The 20,088-nt window shown below is 30.0% G+C and overlaps 1 protein-coding gene across 4 annotated transcripts in view; it reads right to left on the bottom strand.

The window, feature by feature from the left end:
* Positions 1-18,800, bottom strand: part of hop (tyrosine-protein kinase hopscotch) — a 99,284-nt gene extending 80,484 nt beyond the window's left edge. For 3 of the 4 annotated variants that reach the window (XM_085810624.1, XM_085810622.1, XM_085810623.1), the window contains exons 1-4: positions 18,100-18,800; positions 14,975-15,283; positions 10,288-10,452; positions 3,275-3,370 (exon numbers count right to left, since the gene is read on the bottom strand). In XM_085810624.1, coding sequence (XP_085666750.1) covers positions 3,275-3,370; positions 10,288-10,452; positions 14,975-15,283; positions 18,100-18,366 — 837 coding nt within the window. In that variant the 5' untranslated portion in view covers positions 18,367-18,800. The remainder of the gene's footprint in view (positions 1-3,274; positions 3,371-10,287; positions 10,453-14,974; positions 15,284-18,099) is intronic. The other variant, XM_085810621.1, reaches the window with a different exon arrangement.
* Between the last annotated feature and the right edge of the window lie 1,288 nt (positions 18,801-20,088).

Genomic DNA, 20,088 nt, shown 5'->3' with positions numbered 1-20,088 from the left:
TTGAGGTTGCTGAAGCTCATAAAGCTCTCAAAAGAAAGCTGACTGAAAGAAAGGCTTCAAACTTTATCCCCATGAATGCAAAGAACATCTACAGGAATCTAGATGAGCAAGTCCATAACAGTGTGAAAGAAGAATTTGATGACTTTTATGAAAGATGCATTGCATACTCAGACCTCTGAAAAATAGTTTTTGAAATGCTGAAGAGTTTTCATGGTCAATTTGAAAACAAAATGCTGTTGAGTGGGGAAATGCCAAAACTTCTGCTGAAATTATTAATAGCAGTCTTCTTGATGTACCCGATATGAAAATAAATAATGATCAGATGTTTGATGAAGTTGTGCGTGCTAAGGAGTATTTGCAGTCAAATTGGAAGTAGTGGAAGCAAGAAGAGACTACCAGAGATGTGATTATTTCAAGTGAAGAAAAAGGGCTCAGGCTGTTTGTCACTTCAAGGAGAATCACTTAGCATTCCCCAATCTGATTAATATTAATATTGTTGAGTATGCCGTCTGCTTACCTGGAACATCAGCACCAGTTGAGAGAGTACAGTCAAAAGTTGTTAATTTGGACACCCATAATCCAAAATGATCTATAATCCGGACCTCAAAGCTATAAACTTTCTGCGCATGAGTCGCTTTGACGCATGCGCATAAGACCTTTACGGCTGTGTATATGCGTGTGTGCACGCGCATAAAACGTTTATGCATGCGCTTTTAATGTATAACGGACGGTATAAGCTAAGCTTAAATTATCTAATTCAGTTAATGTTGCAGATTGTGTTGTTCCTTAATCTTCGAATTGGATCCGGCTTATTATTTTTTCCTGACTGTTAGAGCAATTTATAAAAGTAAGCTTGAACTTTCGATTATGTCAAATAGAATTTCCGATACGCATTTACTAATATGTAAAGGATCTACAAAGTGAAAGTATGTTTCGATGTCCATTAAGCAAAAAGTGGAATTGCTGCAAAAAATGGATAAAGGCATATCCTTTTTTTCACTAACCATTCCGAAATCTGTTTATCAATTTCACGCTGCTCTGCGGAGGGGGGGGGGACACCACAGCACGCAATGAATTGATCTGTCAGCAATTCAGCAATGTCAGCAGAAGTTGATCTGTCAGCACTATCCTTATCTTCAGGGCAGATGTTTTTATTTTATTTGGCTTATAATTCCTTACTAAATGTAGTATTTCATCTCGATGTACTCCGTCTTTGATATGATTTAAATCAAATTCCTCGTCATTATAATTCGCTTCCGATAGTGAAGAAAGTGACACAGAGGTTATTGAAAATGAAAAAATTTCGATTGACAAATTAGTCGGTATTCTCGACACAGCAATTATAGGACTTGAACAGCAAACTTTGTAACTGAAGAAGAAATTAAGTCTGTTTATAGAATTAAAGAGAAAGTATTATCACATAAAACGAAACAACTTACATTGAAAGAAATGTTTAATAAAGTAAACAAATAAATATTAAGCTTTTTTTTTTTTTTTTGTAAATTTTGATACCCTTTAGATCATAATTGTTCTTTATTTCATAAATTACGGTTTCATATTTTTAATTTTATAATATCTGCATGCCATCTTACCAGATTTAAAGTGATGATCTATAATCCGGAATCACCGAAGTCCCGACGAGTCCGGATTAACGATTTTTGACTGTATTTTGTTTGATGAACAGTGCATGGATTGATGATAGAGGTTTCATGAAGGAATCTACAGTTAGATACTTGATGACATGTAAACTTAATATCAGATTAGCTTGTGAAGATTAAAATGACCTCACCAAAGAAAAGTACATGTAAATATTGTTTCAATTTTTATTCCTCATTTCAAGTGTTTCTTCTTACTTAAGTAACTCATAAATACTAACATGTAAGAAATAAAATGTTTAAATTTGTAAGCTTGTGTCATTTATTATTACCCCTGGTTTAGGTTCCTAATCAGTAATTATTTATTCATAGCATTTAGAATAAACTACCTTCTAAAGCACTCTAAAAACCCACCAAAGGTTAGTATCCTTGAATACCCGTGACGCTGGGGGGCTTTCCGGTGTCCCGATCGAACATTTCAGAAATCTGGCAAGGTTACCCATGATGAACATGTGGCTTAAATCATAGCCATTTGCACATTCCAATGTGATGTAAACATGATGCAATTTTCATGTTATTTAGATGCTTCCTTCAAGGTGTTCCATTTTGGATGGCCAGCAGTTTATATTAACTTCTGAGGACTTTAATCTTCAACTCTTCGATCTGTTAAGACTGCCATGTGAATTTTTTAGATTACGAAAGTCTTTTCTTTTCTAGATATTATAAAAACTATTATCTTGAATTAGGGGTTGCAATAAGTTCAATAATACAGATATAGCATACATAATGGGAGTATATCACAATTCAAATTACATTAAGATCAGAAGTCAAATACAAGACTACATAATCTTTTAAGTTTGAACGTTTTCCGGGATTAAAACAAACTTAAGAAAACAGATTTTTCTTACATGGCAGGAATGAACTGCTTAAATTTCCCATGGGAATCATTATGCTATGGTTAATTCGGTTACATACTGATAAAATTCTACAAAACACTGTTTTCTAATTTCCATTCCAAGCATTGCAGCTCAAGCCTTCTTTGATCTGGTAGCTGTAGTTTTACTTTCAAGATGCTTTTTTATGTTATTCTAACAGCTATGGCAATGGGTAAGATATTTTTAATTGCCTGGCATTGATAATAATTTTTATAAATTTTGTTATACATAACTTCAGTACACATAAAATTATGCCAAACACTGTGCGTTAACTAGTGGTTGATTTTTAATTTTTTATCTTGGATTGCTTCAATATAACAGCCTTCCCCAATCTTGCACACTTTAGATTGTTATCAATAGTAGTCTATTTATTTTTACTTTGTGCAATTTATATAGATAGTTATATATTTTCAGTTTTGATTTGTTACATTCACATGAAGCGAGTGCATTAGAAAGGAAGCATTCTTACTTCTCTAAATATAGTATCAAATACTTATAGGTTATTTCCATTTTGCATTCAATGCCCATTCAGACACTTAAATCTGTATGTGGTACACAACTGCATGGACTGGATATTATAAAATTTAGATTCAAACATATGCCAGAAATGTGGCAATTCTAGTAAGTATTAAAAATGAGAGTGTGAATAATAAAAAAGTATCAAAAGCGAAATTTTATTATTTTCAAATATATCTTTAAAACTTATACAACCATATTATTCACAAATTTTAAATACTTGCTTACTTGGGGGACTCCATTCTGACGACTTATTTCGACAGTCTCATCATTCCTCATGCTAATGTAGCATAAATCTTCGATAGAGCAAATATGAGTCCAAGTCTATCAAATATTTTATATTATTATCTAACATAAAAATAAAATGATTATTTTTATTAATATGCATACACAGAGTGTGTATTATAATTTATGTATATATCATATATACCTATTCCTCCATTTAACCGGTACTTGTTTTACACAATTTTGGTTTTGCACGGTTTAAAAAATAACGGATTTAAAAAACTTGGTAAAAATGTATATTCGGCTGGATATATGCAATATGTATATTTGAAGTCATTTTTTAATCTCATTCTTTTGGTAACACTTGTGGCAACAAGAAAGATAGGGACTCCCTGTGTTGTAAAAGGGGAATTCCCATAGTATGCATATATATTTCACAACAGCAAAGCTATCTGGTTCATGTGAACTAGTGCAGTATCACTATTTTAGCAGCAAATCTTACACCTTTTTCATCTACATGTTTGAATATTTACTGGTAAGTTTTCAACATTTTTTATTTTTTGTGGCATTTTTATACTTTATGTAAATTTTTTAAGGCTTTATAATGCCAAAAAATTTGAAAAAAATCAAATAAAAAGAAAAGTTATTTCTTTAGGGGGAGAAATTAAAATATTAGATATTCTACATAATAGAAAAAAAGTAACAGATGTTCCTAAATTTTACTCAATGAAGCCACAATAAGGACAATTAGAAAAAATGAAGAGTATATTAGAAAAAAAAGTGTAGCAGCTGGAACTTGCAGCAGTAAGAGCACAATTTTATATGTCAGAGATGATACAATGGAAAAGGCATTAGTGATATGGATAGAATACTAAAATCAAAAATGGATTCCAATTGATACTAATGCTATTACAAATAAGGCTTTAAAGATTTATAAAGAATCAGCCATCGTCGACTTCATCAAATGAAAGAAAGGTATCGTTTTTAGCAAGTCATGGTTGGTTTGAAAAATTTAAACAAAGACAATCCTTACATAATCTAAGATTGAAAGGAGAAAGTGCATCTGCTGATTCGGATGCAGCACAACAATATCCAGCAAAATTTGCTGAAATCATTGCCTCCAACTCCCACACTTTTGATCAGATCTTCAATGCTCACGAGTTTGGGTTGTTCTGGAAAAAAATGCCTGAAAGGACCTGTTTACTAAAGCTTGCAAATCAGCTAGTAGTCATAAAGCAGTGAAAAGGTCATACAAAAATTATTTTCTATTGCAATGCTTCAGGCAATTATACAATGAAACCACTGGTTATTAACAAATCAAAAACACCAGGCTCATTTAAAGAAATAAACATAAATAACCTTCCCGTTTATTGGATGGCTAATAAGAAAGCATAGGTCACTGCCATAGCTTTCAATGAATGGTTTCATAACATGTTTGTCCCAGAGGTCAAACATTATTTAAGTAAAAAGGTTCCTCTATTAATAGATAATGCACTTTCAAGATTTACAATACGAAAATGCGGAGGTTATCTTTTTACCAAAGAAAACAACTTCCTTATTACAGCCATTACAGCAAGGAATAATTTCAACTTTTAAGGTATTGTATATCAAACAAAACTTCAGGTATATTTTAGATTTATGTACTCATTTCGTAATGCCAAAGAGGATGATAAAGGAATTGCACTTTTTATAATGATATAATAGTATAGATCTTTAAAATTTGCAACTGATAATATTTGATAAAACTTTGAAATATTTCATCATCATAAAAAAAGGGATACATACATATTATATCAAAATACTGCAAATTTAGCTAAACTTTCTCATCTAAAAAATTTATGCACATTGACATAAATTTGAATGCAGCAATCTTAGTCTAGTAGAACAATTTATATTGATTATTAGTTAGCACAGAAAAATTGGATTACAAAAAATTTTCTATCTTCTTCCTGTTTAAATTTAGGATACTTGTGCATTTTTCTTATCAATCATTTACAACACACAAAAACTATTGCCAAACAATGCAATTTAGCACCAATAATAAATAAGTGTGCTGTTTCAACATACTTATAAGGTCTTCATTTTGGTTTTGTATAACCCCTATCCTCAATAAGCCTTAGTTTTCATAGAAAATATATAATTTAACTGCTGTTTCTGTTTTCCCCTTCTTAATTTTGGAAGAAAAAAAAATTATTAAAATTTTGGACCTGCCTTCTACAGAACAGTAAGCAATTGAATATTTTCAAAGTTACAAAACTAGATATGTTTGAAACATATGTTTGAAACGTTGAAAGACTGCAGGTTCATCAAAACAGGACAATAAAAAGAGCCATTGAATTGTATAGAAGGCCCGGTGGCACAGTGGCTAGTGTGTCACGCAGCAGCACCATAGGTCCGGAGTTCTACCCCTAGGCTGAGCAAGATTGACTCAGCCTTTCATCCCTGGAGTGGGTCAATAAAATGAGTAAGAAGTTGACTTAGAGACTAAACAATGGAGGTCCTGCGACAAGCTGACCACTTGTCCTGGCTAAGATGCACATGCATCTCGAAGCCCATGGCCTAGAAAGCAGATATCAGGGCACTGAAGGCCATGGCTCTCTAAGGGCTGCTTCTGTCGCCAAGTTTAGGTTTTTAGTTTTGCACAGACCCTTCTTGATTCATATTTAAGATAATATATATGGCTCCCAACACAAAGAAATAAGATTATTTTGCTACTATTTTAAATGCTGCTAAGAATTTCTGGTCATCAGAATGAGCATTGCAAGTTTTAATGAATTTGTTTGTGAGATAATCAACAACGCTTGAATTTATAGTTTTTTAATATTGTTATTTTAAATTTCTGCTGAATTGAGTGGTGCAAGATTGGCAAAAATTTTTACCTACTTCCACAGCTGACAGGAAAATACATATACACCAAATTTAGAATTTCATTACTAGTTTTTATTCATATTAGCATATAAAGTAACAAAAACTGAATCTACCAGTTTATATTACATATTTTATATTCTATGTCAAAGATATTGAATTTCAGATGAGGGGAAAACATCTTACTAAATCTATTTAAAAGGAACATTCCAAATTTAAGAAATAACAAAAACTTTATATACCTTTGAATAGAAATCAACAGAGTTAACCCAGTAGGTATCAAAATATATTTCTTATTTAAAAAAAAAGGGGGAAGGTGAATCTAATTTAACAACAGAAGCTGAAAAAAAAGGGGGGGAAGAGAGAGAGATAAGAAATGATTATGGTCTAAATATTTTATTCTGCCAGCCGTATTGACTGCAAGGACTATTTAAAATTATTCATAAAAAATAAATGAACTAATTGCCAAGCAAATGAATCATGACAGCAGCACAGTCCAGCAAATACAAAAGTACCAAATTTTAAATCCATTGCAATGAAAGGGAAGATTGTAAGAATAATTTTCTGATTTAAATAATAACTACAGTTACTTCTAGACCAGAGATTCTCAACTGGTGGTATGCAAGAGAAAAATAGGTGGTACACAAAGAAACACAAAAAAATTCAAAAATTAAATACCCTAACATCCTATCTAAGGTTTTTCTCTAATACTTGTAAATTTATGCGATCTGAACTTTGTTCAAGGCCAACAGCCACTCACAGACTTTAACAAAATAATCCTTTTTTATTTTTACAAATATTATTTTAGCCACAAATATAACAAAATTTGTCATAAATGATGTTTTTAAAAGTAGTAATAGAACCGGATGTTATATTTAATAGGAAATAAAAATAAGTTCCTATAAAAAGATAATAATATCTCATTAATTCTTTTAGAATTCGTCGATTTATTAGCATGTGCACACTTTATGTCGCCACCATTTCAATGCTCATATTGTTCTATTTTCAATTAGAATCATTTGTTTTACATCAATTTGCTGTTTCTAACAGCAAATATTTCGTCTTCTTGCTGCTTTGTATTCCTTACTTTTCTACACGATTTGAGAATATTGTCATTTGTTTTTAACAACTCTTAACATATTGTGCATTTAAATATTTGTTAAAAAATAATACAACAAACCTAGATTATCAAAATGAAAAAATGGCTAAGATTCACTAAGCAGAAAAATTATGATTCACAGGTGATGATCCAGGATAATCTACTTACACTAAGAATATTGAAAAGAAAAGAAAAATTGTTTATTGAAAATATAATGAAAGTTATTTATCATTTCGGTTTACTTAAAATGGAGATGAGATGGACCCTCAACTTCAAATGCTGTTTGCAGAGAACTATTATCCAATCAAAGTATGAAACTGTTTCTTAAACAACATCTTGAATCTAAGTATGCCAATTTAAAGGATAAGTCTGAAGCATAAAACCAATTTAAAGGATAAGTCTTTAAGAGGAAATTTTCTGAGTTCAAATATAGTAAACAAGTAATGCAAAATTTTGTTACTTCAATTGAAAAAGCTTTGGAAACTAGTTACCTAGTAAGCCTAAGAATTGCCAAGACTAGGCAGACTATTGGGAGAAAACCTTATATTACTAGCAGCTAAAGATATTGTTTTAACAATATTCAGTGAAAAAGCGGGTAATGAACTTAATAATATTTTATTATCAAATGATAAAGTAAGTCGATGGACAATTCCATAAAAGACATTCAAAAAATAAAACACAGTGAGTATTTCGCATTACAATTAGATGAAAGTACTGATATGACAAACTTTGTTCAATTAATAGTTTACATATGTTCTGAAGATAAATGAATTTCCAAAGAGTATTTATTTTGTGAATCTGTTTATGACACAGCAACTGAAAATGAAATTTTCAAAGTAACTGACAATTTTATGTCTGAGAATGTTAATCCTTAGAATAAAGCATTGCTATATGTAATGACAGAGCTTGGCTTTAACAGGGAAATATTCCAATGTTATTTCTCAAATAAAGAAAGTCGCAGCTGAAACTAAATTTACTCACTACTCCATTCATCGTGAAACTTTAATGGCCTCGTAAACCTGAAAATCATTTTGAATCAAACTGTGAAAATAATTATTTAAAAAAAAAAAAAAAAAAGCTTGTGCTTTAAATTCAATAATATTTATGATTTTATGCCAAGAGATGGGCAGTGAACATAAAATGCTGTCGTTACATTCAAATAAGGTGGGTTATCCATAGGCAAAATTTTTAATCGTCTTTTTAAACTTCGATGAGAAAATAAAATTTTCTTCTGTGATCCAAAATTTCAAATGAAAAAAATTTTTATTTAGTGAACTATGACTGGCACATTTAGCAGATATTTTTGAAAAGGTAAATGAATTAAATTTAGGAATAAAGACAAATTGTTAATTTGTTTACCATTAGATATAAAATAAATGCAATGATATAAAAAATCAAGCTAATAATCAAAGATTTGGATAATAATTTTAAGCTTTTTACCACTTTTAGAAAGTTTTCTAACCAAAAATAATTTGAAAATAAAAGTAGAATTAGCACCCAACATTAAAATCATTGTTTATCATCAATAAATAATTTTAGCATGTATTTTCCTGAGCGTTATGAAAAAGAAAATTGGATTAGAAATCCATTTTGTTCAAATGTACCTGAAATTTTATCTCATGAAGAAAAACAGCATCTGATAGAAATTTCATGTGATCGAACTGTAACTGTAGATTTCAAAAATAACACACTTGTTAACATTTGGCTGAACCAAAAGGGGGAAGGATTAAAGGCATTTCAAACAAAAGTATTAAATGTTTCTGCACAATGTATTTGTGTGAACAAAGATTTTCTTCCATGTTATATTTGAAAAATAAATATAGAACAAAATTAAAAGTATAGCCTAATTTACGGTTGTTATATTTGAAAAAATAAATACAGAACAAAATTAAAAGTATATCCTAATTTACAGTTAAAAACTAAGTGAAATAAGACCAGATACAAAGAAATTGATCTCTCTTAAGCAAGCCAAAATTTTGCACTACATTTTAGAATTAATATATTGTAATAACTCTTAATTTTGATAATTAAAATAGTAACCAATTTTTAATCTAAGATTTTTTTTTTATTTCTGCATACTTAATACAAATTGAGAAATTGAAAAACAATCATTATAAAATGTAGTTGTGGTATAAAGTTTTTCAGTTTTTATTTAGATGGTATCCATTAGTCAAAAGGTTGAGAACCACTGTTCTAAACTATTTTCATCACTACCAACCTTCTAATAATAAATTAACAAAATATAAATCTTTATGTAACACTACATGACAGATTTTTTTAGAACTTAAGAATATTACTGGTTATTGATAATTAAAATTTATCTTGCAAATACTAGTAATAAAAATTATTAGAACAGAAAAAATATAAAGTAATAATTGACTCTTAATAATGCTAAACATGCTACAATAACATGTCCAATTCAAATGTGAAAATAAAATGTGAATTTTTTATAACTTCACCACCATTTATTTTAATGACGGAACATTTTGACAAAATTTGTTTTGTAGGAAAAATTGTAACTTCAAAACTTTTCACTGAAATGCTAAACCCTCTTATTATTCCCACTTTAAAATGACCACCTATGAAAGGAACCAGTATTTTTGAAAAAACAACATGAGCATTTATCCAGAGGATTACCTCTCTAAGAGGACTGCCTAAACAAAAGACAAAAATCAGCTTTCACACTGCAGGTAGTCATTTTAGAAATAGTCTCTGTTCTATATCAAAACAAACCCTTATAAGAAAAAATATTATCTTAAATCAAAAAGCAAGCATGCATTGCTCTTAAAAAAAGTTTTAAACAAACTTTGTGGTTTAGAGAAATAATAGATTTAACTACTGCTAGTAGCACTGCACCCAACAAAGGTTTCATAGAGAAAAAAGTTGAAAAAAATTTATTATAATCTTAAGATTAGTGAAGTTAATGAATAAAAAATACATATAAGTAAAAATACATCAATATACACACAAAAAATTTTAAATATGTTTTATATTGTGCAAACAAAGAAGAGAACTTGATTAATTTTGTGGGGAAAAATTATTTAAAACATACATCTTTGCTTCTCTGAAATCTCATCCGAAGACCAGGATAAATGGAATGATATGGACTAACAGCCAAAGTAACTTCATATACTTTTCCGCCATCATCAATTAAAACAGGATACACTTCAGATCCATAATCTGGAACCAGATCAGTCAGTTGTTGCAAATATTTCTCCTAAAAATTTTTTTATATAATAAATTGCAAGAAAATATTTTAATCAAGAAAAGACAATCACAGTAAGAACTGCTTTTTCTAGTTAAAAAATAACAAACCTCCTCACATTTTTATATTTCTTTCCCTTTAGAAGATTAAGAAAATTATATACATACATTTACCTTATGTAATAATTTGGAGGATTTTGCCATAACATTGCATGGTTTATGAAGTGATGATGCATAAAAGATGTTAGTAGTCAAGATAGATTCAGCACTTTTATATCTGATGAAAACAATCTTGACATAGATGTACACAGTTCAATGGATATAATCTGCATACCAGTTCTTAATCACATTTATGGTTTTTCACATTGTTATGAAAATACAATTGCTGAAAGAGAATTAAGCAATTACATGTTGCCAGTGCAGGAATGAGACATGTCCAAGATGAAAGTCTAGTGCAAAATGATTTAATTTTAGTACAGCTTTATTCCTATCGGTTAATTTTAAGTTTGGCTTTCAAATTTGAAATAAATAGTTTAAGCATTTTAAAAGTATCTGCATCATGAGCCTTATGTAAGAATTATGCAAAGAATATTAATTTTGAAATGACACAGTTTAGAGAGGTTTTACTATAAGCGGTAACTATTTTTAGGGCAGAAAGAGGAAATAACCAAATTAAAACCAGTTCAGAAATCATTGAAAATTAAAGTTAGTATTATGATTAAAATATTTTTTATCTTACAGCTCCCCCTATTAAAGATAAAAATGCTTAACCACAAAAATGCCATTTTTTTAGATGATTAAAGCAATAAAATATGAAGAGAAATATAATACAGAAAATATAAATCATGAAATTGTAAACTTGTTAACAGTTTTTAAATAATATATAATACTGAATAAAAATTTTATGCATAATAACATTTGAGAATAACCATAATTTTTATAGTTCTCTTGATATTTCAGTTAAGTTTGGCAAAAAAATTATTGTTTTTGAAAAGTTTGATTCTTCAAAAAAAGTTTTCAAACTTTTTTCAAAACACAATACAAAAACTATAAAACTTCTACAAATCAGTAAAGCATTCTAGTTTTCCATGTTTATAATTTATCTTTTAATATTAAAAAATCATATTACCTTACTGAGATTGTGGTTTCATTTTTACTTATTTTTCACTTACAATTCTCTAAAAATAAACATTTCCATCTAAAATTGGGCACATTTTCTTTACCTGACTTATGTATTACTGTGCCAGTGGTCAAGACGTGCACAAACAGTCACTTAAAAATTCAGTAAAAATATATTTACAGGTGCTCCTTGACGAAAACTGGCGATTTTGAGTGGTACACGGACACCAAGTTTGTGCAATTCTTTGAGTTATTTTGGTTTTGTGTAGCGGCGATTTTTGGCGTAAAAATCATTGCTGCACAAAGCCAAAACAAGTCAAAGAATTACACAAACTCGGTATCCATATATAAATCGACCTACTTAAAAAAACATCAGAGAATTGCACACTCCCTTTGTCCATGTACACATTGATCTACTTTCACTTAAAAACTCAAAGGAGCAGCCAATTCTACACTACAGTCAAACAAAAAATATATAATCTCAATAAACTACATTTTAAATCAGACAATGAAATAACATAAAAAAGGCAATTCCTTATAGCATCTAAGCACTACACAAAGGAAATATCCACTTAACTTATTTAGAAATTTCTATGTCTTCAGTGAAACAAAATTCCTTAACAGCATCCAAAAACTTACTAAAATTATCTGAACTAGAATCTGTATACTGGTGGCACCACATAAATTCACAAAACTAAGAGTTAAAAATATACTCCTACAGTCCACCATATGCATTTCCTTCGTACGAACAGGACACTTATAATGGCTACTAAGTAAACCTACATTTACATACCAGTCAATTAATGCTTTTTTTACCTTTAATTCCAAATCATATAGAAACTTCAAACTAATCTTACCACATTCAGCCATCTTACTACATAAACCACAAAATAAGCAACGTACTTCCTAACCAACACACAAAGAAGCCCTTACAAACCTTTTCCCATCAGTCAAATTCACCGCAATCACGCAACCAATTACATTTTGATAGGATTTCCATAACATTCAACTACTCAGGCTACCATAAATGAAACAACAGCTTAGCGATAATCCAAGAGGTCACCCTTAAATATACTCTAACTGAAAATGTATCCATTCCTTACATAATGCATAATTACATCAACAGGATATGTACAGTGCCTTTCTGTAAACAAGATATTTTTGCTTTGTTTCAACAACCACTTCTGGATTTTCATATCTTCAAAGTAATAATGTCATTAATTAGAATAATTGTCAAAGTAATGTCATTAATTAGAATTTATAAGCTATTTTCAGCTTATAAAATTTTGAACTATGCTAATAGTTTAAACTTGGGTGAAAAACAGTAGGCAATTAATTTCTTTACACTTTGTTATCTTACTTGTTTTATCAAAATTATTAAAAAATAAATGAACTTCTGTATTTTGATGTCATAATTTAGAGTAATGCAATCACAAAAAATATATTTTTCCCCACACTAAAAATATGAAGCAAGCTGTATAAATGAAACAAGTCTGGAATAAGAAATGCAATGAAATTATTTTAAATGGCAGAATAATGACTGTGAGAAACCTTACACAGAATACAAGAAAATTTACAGAAAATTTGGATAGTAGCAGAGCCCACAACCTTGGTGCCCCCACTTATATGTCCCGTATTGATGTGTACATGGACAAAGTCAAGGGAGCGTGCAATGCTAAGTTTGTGAAATTTTGGGAATTTTTTTTAAGCGAAAATAGGTCGATGTGTACATGGATATCGAGTTTGTGCAATTTTTTCTTGTTATTTTCAAGTTGGCAATTTTGAGAAATGCACGAAGCAGTGGGTGATTCTGCAGTTTCCCAGTTTGTCGCCAAGGGTGTGGGCTCTTCTAGGATTTTACCGAAAACTGAAAAGTAAGCATTTCTTTCTTTTAAAACAAATTCTTATCACCCAAAGATTAAATGATAATGCATTAGATTGAGGATATCATGCTTTATTTAAAAAATCAATTCACTACAATATTAATATCATTGCACTGAAAGATTTTATTAAAACTGTTGATATATTAATGAGCTCAGTCCACATGTCAGCATATAAGCTTTTTTTGTAGAGTTTTCATACACACTATGTTCCAATCAAGTATGCAACATGGCATCCGCCAAAAACAACGCAGAGAATACAATGCAGGGCGAAAACATCATGGTACAAAACATCATGAGAGAGAAAAGGAAGCAAAGAGAAAACATTGCAGTTCTAAAACATCGTGGTTGAAAATAAAGCGGTTAAAAAACTTCGGAGTTTAAAAACATCGTCAGCAAAAATATTGCGGTAAAATATAAAGTACCTACAAATCATCGCATGACAATAACATCGCACGCATGCATTTTTAGGTTTTAAAAGTTGTAAATGCATTTTTTGCATAAGATTTGGGAGTGCAAGAAGAAAAAGGGATTCTTTTACTTCTATATTTTACATTTTTGAATGAACTTGTTAAAAATTTTACACATTTTTTTTTAATAAAACATGAAAGCACCTGCAAGAAAACTTGGAATGCAAAATAGATTCAAGTTCTATCATGATAAGGGCCCAAAACATGCAAACCTAAATGTTCACTTGAGGTTATTACACAACTGTTCTGAAGTTATCAAAACTCTTCCATACCCTTTGGATTTAAATCCTATCAAACATGTATTGATGTAGTTGGAAAACAGAATAAGGAAACATGACATTTCTTCAAAAGCTCAACTACAAGCATTACTTATAGTGGAATGGAACAAAATGGAACATTTGCACAAAAAAATTAGATGAATTCCTGATAAAGTGCATGAAAAGAATAATTTTAGCTAAAGGATATCCAACAAAATATTGAATGTCATGTTAAATTTAAATGAATAATAATTTTATTTGAATAAATTATTTATTCAAAGTATTCTAATCTTTAAGCGAGTTCATTTTCAAAATTTTTAATTTTTTTTTTAACCAAAACTGTTTTGGATAACTTTTTTTAAAACAAGAAAGTTTTACAGAAAGATTATCAATAGCACATGTGAAAAAAAAAAAAAAAAAAAAAAAAAAAAAAGGATTTCAGTAACATTTAGTAGCTGATATTTGCAAATAAAAATGAAAATGCAAATGTCCTAAAACAAATTTGAGCCACTGTAAATTAAGCTAAAAATTTGTGGTAAGACTAAATCATTGTAAATTAATACCATATGGATATTTAAGTATTGATTTAATAAAGAAAGAATTATTTAAGACATAGTTATGCATATGCTTAACTGAAGCACTTGTGCATGAAGCCTTGTATTTTCTACAACTGGCGATACAATTGGTAATACTACTTATTTTACAAGGACAGCAAATATAATAAAAACAATACATACTTGATTATAAATTTCTTTAAAGTATACATATTTTTAAGGTATTAAGAAAAAAATAATAATAATTATACAAACTTTTACAAATTCTGGATTCTGTCTGCTATTTTTCCACCCTCGACTAACAGCTTTTTGAAGAGGATCGCGAAGAAAGTTATCCCATAGAGGACTTCTCTTTAATTCCTGTGGAAGAAAATCTCGACTATTATACTTCATTGTGTCAGGACTCAGTTTCAACTCCAGCATTAAGCGAATAATATCTGTAGCAACGAGTCCTAATGCAGATTCTCTTAATTGCCTAGTAAAAAGTTCCGGAATTTTTCCTTCTAAAAAATCATTGCGCACTTGATGAAAATAATATCCAAATGTCTTAGCATCTGTCTTTTCCTGGGAAAAAAAAATTTTAAAGCATTAATTTGAAGTTGTCTTATGTTCAGAAAAGCAATTAAAAATTATCATTTGAAGGTGAATATATCTTTAAAACTTTATTCTTCTAAACATTCAACTTTCTTCACATTATGCATTATAAAAACAATAAAAACATTATTCATACACACATTGACAAAAATATTCGCTTTTCAGTATCTTGGGGGGGGGGGGGAGGAAAAGGGAAAAAAAGAAATGACGGCATATTTGGTTACTAGGCAGTGAGATTCATCCAATACCTAGTGGATAAATATAATATATGTAATAATAATAATACTATAATTGGAATAACTTATAATACTATAATTGGATCCTTTGCGAAAGAAAACCCCTATAATCTTATAATAAATGCATATTATGTTAAAAATATAACAAGCTCTAAAAACGTAATAACAACCAACTCAGAAATATTTGCATTATGTGGAAACACAACTTCAAAAAGACTCTTAAATTAGCAAATTCATTTATAATTTGATCTGTAGTAATGGCAGTCAAATGGGTAATTTGGATTATTAAATTAATTATGGCATGATTTTAATGCTGTTATTTCAAATGATTAGATACTTGAAATTTAACACATTCTCAGTAATTACCAGTATCCATTAGTCATTAAGTTATTAAAACCAAGAATGTTGCACAACAGGAGCTGACTGATTTCACACTGATAAGAATGAGGAAGTTTTTTCCAGTTTTGATGAACAACCTGGAAAAGAGATCTGAAGACTTTCCATCCTTCTTCTTCTACCAGAAAACCTCGAGAGAACTTTTGACTCACCTGTATTTTAAGCATCCCCATGCCAAATACATATAACCTTGTTCAATATTTGAAACAGGCCTAATGAAATGGCAGCTAGCAATGCTAACCACTACACTGATCAGTTTTATTTCAATGTACAATACAGAAATTAAAATGAAAAATGATGAATTTGGTACTTACGTATTATCGCAACCAGGTTGGCGCTATTTGTAAGTTTGAGTAAAAAAGTATGAATAGAAAGAAAATGTACATTTATTAATTACAGATAATTTTAATACAGTTTTTTATATTATTTTGTTTTAAAATATAAAACAGCAATTAAACCCTTCCAGTTTCAAATTTGAATAAGTTGCAGAATTATTTTTTCGGCGGAAATCTTTTGGCTATTGCTTTTAGCACTGATTGAAAACCGTATTCGCCATAACCATGTACACGTTGACTTATTTTTTACTTAAAAAAACATCCCAGAATTGCACAAAAATGGCATTGCGCACACTCTTGACCTTATCCATGTACACTGCTATTTTCTCATAAATTACAAAAATTTGCACGAAAATGCAGGAAAATTTTGTGAATCTCCACATGCTCTTTTTACAAAACTACGTATAACACGTAGGGTTGCTGTAAGTAGGGTCGCCAAATTTGGCAATTTATGCGAATTTTGGCCTGGTTGCGATAATACGTAAGTACCATAAATTTATATCTTGGGTAAATTCTCTTTCTTTTTTCCCTTTTTCTTTACTGTACTGATGAAAACCCAAGCAGGGAAGAAAAAGGTTTATTTATCAAAATGCTTATACATGTAATGAAGTTAAATAACTAATACGCATATAACACTTAGGAATAAAATTACTAATGCACTAGTTACAAATTTAGAGCAAAATTAAATACAAATGCAAGTGTTGATAACATGCTTTACCAATCCCGGTAACACATTGAAATGCTTCAGATAAAATAAGAGTTATTATTAAAATCATTTAAAAAAACTGGAAGTTTCTATAGATAAGATTTAGTTTATCACAGTTTAATTTTTTTTTTTTTTTTTTGTGTGTGTGTGTGTGTGTGCCACCCGACTGGGATAGTGGTCAGCTACTCTGACTGCCATACCATAAGGCAAAGGTTCAAATCCCAGAGAAGGCATGGATGTTTGTAAATGTATAGTGTTTGTGTGACATTGGGAGCACTCTAAAGATGAGGGCCACTCGAGAGATTGGTGGTAAGGGGAAGGGAACGATAAATCCTCAGATCCCATCTCTCTTCCCAAGCCGTCAAAATTGGTGGTAGAGCTGACCTTATAATCAGGCCGTCACCTATATGGTGCTCGAGGCTCTTGCCAATAACAGGCGCATTAGACTCCTTTGCCACAATGAATATCATGGGCTTGTGCTGACTATTGTCAGACAAGTGGGATTGGTAACAATAACTACATAATTTTTAGCATGCATTATTTAAATTATCTGTATGTCAATCTATAGTTTACAGTTTAATGTTTCACAAAAAAAATGAAAGAAGGCCATAACAGTTTTCTCAAGACAGTTTACTCCTGAATAAAGGGCTATTGCTAACATTAAACATCTTGAATCAAGTCCATGTATCAACTCAATTTTCTAAATTCAAGTACTTTTAAAAAGTATGAAAATGTGTCTTATCTGATTTCATGGATGAATGTTATAAAGATAATTCCTCTTGTAAAAATTCAAAATTTAAATTTTTAGCTTTATATGAAATCAATTACATATTAAATGATCAAATATGAAGCTGTGCATGAAATCTACTACATTAGATACTTAAAATATACATCACACAAGAAGATTAATAAATGTGATCTGCATATATCTATCAAAATACATCCTATAAAAATACTATGTAAAAAGCAGTTTAAATCTAATCCAGTAGCGCGCCGAACAAATAACGCACTGCAACAAGCGGTGGTAATTATGCAAAATACATTTCAAATATTAATATTTTAAAATTAAATCGCGAGCTACAGCTGCTGTATAAAATAAAGAAATATACTCACTATCAGACGCTTTATGTTGGGTGGCCTGAAGCGCAATCGTAATAAAAGATACCATTTTTTCCCATTGCACAGTTCCAGTTTCTTACTAGGAGGAAACCATAACAATTCTGATGGACTCCACAAACCAAATAAGTGCCTTGGTAAAGGTCCAATTCCTATGTGTTTACATGCTGCAATTACTACCTTTTCTACGATATAAGATTTTGCTGAATTAAGAATAAGAGGTTTTTCTCCTGTACAAAATTCTACAGTTATACTCCCTTCCATATTCGATATCGTAAAATAAAACTAGTATCATCAAGTTAAAAGAGAATTAAATTTTCCGAAAATTCCACATGGGCAGAACATGTAGAAATACTTCATTATGTTAAATGAAGAGCGACAAGGAAATAAACGAAATGAAAACGAAAAAAACAATTATGTTTACTCCATACAATTATGTTAACCAATTATATTATACTCCATACCAAAAAAATACATCATTAGAGTTTAAAATATAAAACTGTAGCGTAAATAAGCCTTATTCTGACTTCATTAGATGATACTGTATGTAAAATGTTAATCTACTTTAAATGACAGGCATTGCGCAATTTACCGTCACTGAAAATTTTTATTTTGACGAAATCGCACTTTTCAAATAAACATGACGAAAGACAAATTACACAGCTTGATGAGCGGATGTCAGCATTTCACTTCATTTCTTCGAAATTTTTCACTTTGGTAAAAATATATTTATTTACTAGGGCCCCTTGACGAAAATTGGCGATTTTTGGCAGTACACGAGCATCGAGTTACTGCAATTCTTTGACTTGTTATTTTGGCTTTGTGTAGCGGCGTTATTTACGACAAAAATCGCAACTACACAAAGCCAAAATAGCAAGTTAAAGAATTGCACAAAATTTGGTATCCATGTACACAACCTCCTATTTTTACTTAAAAAACATCAGAGAATTGAACAAACTCAGCATTGCGTACTAACCAGAATTTTTTCCTGTATACAACTATCTATTTTCACTTAAAAATCGAAGAAGCACTCAATTCTACACTAGAGGCACAGGAAAAAAAAAAAAAAAAAAAAAAAAAAAAAAAAAAATTATAATCTCAAGAAACTGCATTTTAAATCAAACAACAGTGAAATAATATAAAAAAGCACTACGCACTACACAAAGGAAATATCCACTTGCCTTATTTAGAAATTTCTCTTCTTCAGTCTGTGGCACGCAAAATTCCTTAACAGCATCCAAAAATTTTTCTCGAACCATGTTCCCTTTCTAATGGTAAGCTTTATATGCTGACCTAAATGGTCACTATATAAAGCTCCGCGATACGTGGTTCGATTCCCAGTGAAGGTGTTGCTTATTTTTCATCACCTGCTTCCAAAATACGCAATGTCTCTACAGATATTTTAAAGTAAATTATATGAGATGAGTATTTAAGGAAGACAAAGAAGAGTTTTAGAATATGTAGTGTTGAAATTAAGGGCAAAAAAAAAAAAGAAAAAAAAATGATAAGTATAATTAAAAGAATTATTTCCTTTTATTTTATAATAACTCAGTTAAAAGTTTTAAATAATATTTTTAAAAAAATCCCTTTTTTATTCCCTTTCGGAAATAGTCAGAGAAATTTAGGTACATGGAAATAAGCACCAATATTTAACGTACTTCCCTATTAAAATAAACGGTGCTCTAATTTGAAATGGATAGAATAGAGCATTACGTTATAAATTGACTTCAATTTTTTTTTTTAAATTTATTTAAAGGATGCCTCAGAATCTAAAAAACATCATGTCATATTTAAGAAAGTATTTTACGAAGAAGCTCTATAAATAGAAAAGAAATAATGCATAATTTTAATATTAATAATACAATAAACTTTTATTTTAATTTTTGTAATCCTTAACCGAATAAAATCAAATTACCTTAATTTTTTTTTTCTAATGTAATTAATGAAAACTTGTGAAAATATTACATTCAAATTAAACCGTTCGGA

This window comes from Stegodyphus dumicola, chromosome 2 (assembly GCF_044657685.1).
Source record: "Stegodyphus dumicola isolate Sdum_Otavi_A_Nest chromosome 2, ASM4465768v1".
NCBI lineage: Eukaryota > Metazoa > Arthropoda > Arachnida > Araneae > Eresidae > Stegodyphus > Stegodyphus dumicola.
Note: the sequence above shows the minus strand (reverse complement) of the source record. Positions and strands in the feature narration are given on the sequence as shown.